Raw genomic sequence first — 3,988 nt, forward strand, 5'->3', positions numbered from 1 at the left:
CATAATGAGAGATGACATTTTCCCAAATGTTGTCATTGTCATAAAACTCCCCAGAACTCTTATGTCTGCTCTGAATCACTTCCCTCTCTGAAGTAATCCAACCCTATAGTTTGCTATATAGGAGGAGGATATGCAAATAGGGCCCTTCCCTCAGCTGATGAAAACCAGCCCAACCCCAAACCTGCAGCTCTGGGAGAGGAGCCCCACATCAGGATTCCAGGTGTCCCCTTCAGTGATCTGGACTGAACACAGACGGGTCTCCATGGAGTCTGTGCTGGGCTGGGTCTTCCTTGTTGCTCTTTTCAAAGGTCATTTTATGGGGAGCAGGTTTTTGTGAATGGGCATAGGTGAGAGAAACAGTGGACATGTGTGATGGTTTCCTGACCAGGATGTCTCTATTTGCAGGTGTCCACTGTGAGGTGCAGCTGGTGGAGTCTGGGGGAGGCCTGAGTCAGCCTGGAGGGTCTCTGAGACTCTCCTGTGCAGGCTCTGGATTCACCTTCAGCAGTAATGACATGCACTGGGTCCGCCAGGCTCCAGGGAAGGGCCTGCAGTGGGTCGCATCCATTAGTAGCAGTGGTGGTAGTAGCATATACGCAGACGCAGTGAAGGGCCAATTCACCATCTCCAGAGACAACACCAAGAACATGCTGGATCTGCAAATGAACAGTCTGAAAGTCGAGGACACGGCCGTGTATTACTGTGTGAAAGGCACAGTGAGGGGAAGTCAGTGTGATCCCAGACAGAAACCTTCCCTGCAGGCGTAGGGACGGGCAGCAGGGGGCACTCCGGACACACCAAGCTCAGGATTCAGACCCAGAGGCAGGTGCAGATATGGTTTAAGGGCAGGTTTCTGCCTATAGCCTGGGGAGTCTTCTCCATCTCGCAGTTTCCCCGGGAATCTCTCTCTTTTTTATGATTCTCTGCCTCCCCCAACATCTCTGAGTTCAAGAGTTGTATTGTAACAGGAGGAAGCATTCTTACATCCAGAAAAAGCATTTTGTTCTTTGTGGAGGGAAAGACTCTTCCAGGATGTCCAGGAGTTCTGGGGAAGCTGAGAGAAACCTGGGGGTTATTTTCCAGTCAAACTGAGGACAGATAGAGTTCTCAGGTAGTACTAGTCCTAAGCACTGGGCTCCTTGCTGAAAATATGGAGGTTTTAAACTGCCAAGGGATGGCTGCAGAGACAGATAGGCGATGTTCTTTTGACAAGTCAGACCTGGGGCTGAGCGATCAATCCTGTTCCAGAGTTAGGACACTCTCCGGGATTCAAGTTACAGCAAGAATGTGGCTAAGTCAGAGTCAGTGACATACAAGAGCAGAATGAATTCACATCTGAAGTCCACGTGCTGGGATCCCTCCTCACACAGGACTGTGCCCTTCGGACTCAGGACTGCTTTGATGTTAATTTTCTCCTCCTCTATCTTTCTCTCTAGTTAAGCAAGATCACCAAATCCATGCTCATCTTGTAGTTTATGATTTATTTCATACTATTCCATCTGAATAAGGAATAAGGAAGACTGAAGAAGACTTGATGCTTTTGAGTTGGGGTGCTGGCAAAGAATGCTGAAAGTACCATGGACTGCTAAAAGAACTAACATATCTGTTCTGGAGGAATTGCAGCCAGAATGCTTATTGGAAGCAAGAATGGCCAGACTTCGTCTCACCTTTTTTGGTCATGTTGTAATTAGAGACCATTCCCTGGAGAAGGATGTCATGCTTGGTAGGGTGGATTGTCGAGGAAAGAAGGGGAGCCCTTCAACAAGATGGATTGATACGGTGGCTGCGATGATGGGCTCAAGTACAGCAGGGATTGTAGGGCTGGCGCGGGATCAGGCAGTGTTTCGTTCTGCTGTGCATGTGGTCGCTATGAGTCGGAAATGACTCGACGGCACTTAACAACAACATTCCATCTGTATGCTGAGCAAATTTAAGAAAGTGGACTATATGAACAACACGGCTTCAGGGTTGGAGGAAACCTGATTCAAAACTTGTGATATGCAGATGACACACTTTTGTCTGCTGAAAGTGAAGAGGACTTGAAGCACTTACTGATGAAGAACAAATAATTCAGTCTTCTGTGTGGATTACAACTCAACGTAAAAAAAAAAAAAGCACCACAACTGGACTAATAACCAACAGCAATACAAATGGAGAAAAGATGGAGGTTGTAAAATATTTAATTTTGCCTGAGTCCACAATCAACACCCATGGGAGCAGCAATCAAGAACTCAGACACCATCAAGAACTGGGTGAATCTGCAGCAAAGATCTCTTTAGAGTTAAAAAGCAAAAAAATGTCACTTTGAGGACAGGGTCCACCTAATCCAAGCCATCGAATTGGTAATAGCCTCATGGGCATGGGAAAACTGGACAATGAATAAGAAAACCTGAAGAACGGATATATTTCACCGTTTTTCTTAGAGAAAACACTGAAAATACCATGGGATACCACAAGAACAAACCATTTGTCCTGGGAGAAGTGCAGCCAGAATGCTCCTTGGAAGTGGTAAGGTCAGAGTTCATCTCACCCACTTTGGTCACATTGTCAGAAGGGACAATTCCATGGAGAAGGACGCCATGCACAGTAAAGTAGTGGGCCAGGGAAAACCATCAATGAGGTGGACTGCCACAGTGGCTGCAACAATGGCTTAAAGCATAACTAGGATTGGTAGGATGACCCAGGACCAGACCGTGTTTAGTTCTGTTGTGCATAGGGTCACTGTGACTCCGATGGCACCTCACAGCACAAATATGTCATTTATATTTGCCAATTAAAATGTTAATATTACCAATCAGTTTGTTAAGGTATATTTTAGTCTGTGTTCTCCAAGAAATAAACAAGATTAGATTAAATTTGATTGGCCTTTATGGGGAAATAGCTGCATGAGAGAAAATGAAGCTGGGTCTGTCAGCTGAGGATGCAAGTGTGGGGAGTCATGGATGGAAGGGTGAGTCTGGATTCCCTATACTAATGTGCAGTTAAAGGAAGAAGGTCCAGGAGGAACAATGGGGATCACAGACCCTTCAGAGTTGCCTGCGTGTCCCAAGATTTGAACCGACTTAGGAATGCTGCCACACCTGAATCTTGGTGGGAGTATTCCTCAGGTCTAAAGGCTTCTCCACACACAAGGTGAGCTTTCACACACAGCCCTGGATCCTGGGTCAATGACACTCTCTGTGTTTGGAGGAATGGGAGTCACACTCTGGGGTCTGCAACATACTTTATAGTGTTTTATAAAATCAAAAAATGTTTCCTCTTGAATATCAATAGATACTTGGGCTGTTTTTGTTTTCTGGATCGTATTGAATTGAATGCTTCTTCAACTAGTGACCTTCTGATATGTGGCAATTTCAAATCTTGTTTTTGACCAATGTCAGTCATGCTCTACCTGACCTTTCATGACAGTGAAGACTGTCACACCTATCTTGTTAATTCTCTGACCCTTCTCTACTTTTTAACAGTTTTTTATTTGTGGTGAATGACAGATCCTATCTTTCAAAACATGCTACAAATATTTAATCCTCTTTTTTGAAACATCCAATTTAAGTGAAAGTGTGTTTCCAGAAAGAAGTGGACGTGATATACAGCTCAGCTCTGTATTTAGTAGAAGGATCGGTCCAGGATACTTCATGCTGGACTCAACTGGGAGGTTTATTTTGTTAAAACACCAAAAACTGGGAGAATATTCAAAAAACCAAACTCAGTGCCGTAGACTCAGTTTCAATAATAGTTCCCCCACTTGTTTTCCAAGCCTGTTTCTACAGAAGCAGAATCCCCAATCTTTCTTCCATGGAACGACAGTGTGTGTGTTTGTGTGTGCGTGTGTGTGGTTTGGGTGAAAATTTAGAAAGCAAATTAAACTTCCATACAGAACTTCACATACACTTTGCTCCATGACATTGACTACAATTTACCACAATGCAACAGCTCTGTTCCCACTTCCTCCCTATAATTACCAATTATTTTCAACCTCGGAAACCCAAGG

The 3,988-nt window shown here is 44.7% G+C and overlaps 1 gene segment (V, D, J or C); it reads left to right on the forward strand.

Annotated features, from left to right (window-relative positions):
• Nucleotides 1-262: 262 nt before the first annotated feature.
• On the forward strand, nt 263-767 carry LOC103212935. The segment is given in 2 exon segments: nt 263-308; nt 406-767. Coding segments are annotated over 2 exon segments (408 nt in total).
• Nucleotides 768-3,988: the final 3,221 nt, after the last annotated feature.

Source organism: Orycteropus afer, unplaced genomic scaffold (genome assembly GCF_000298275.1).
Source record: "Orycteropus afer afer isolate SDZICR_OR568_19922 unplaced genomic scaffold, OryAfe1.0 scaffold01166, whole genome shotgun sequence".
NCBI lineage: Eukaryota > Metazoa > Chordata > Mammalia > Tubulidentata > Orycteropodidae > Orycteropus > Orycteropus afer.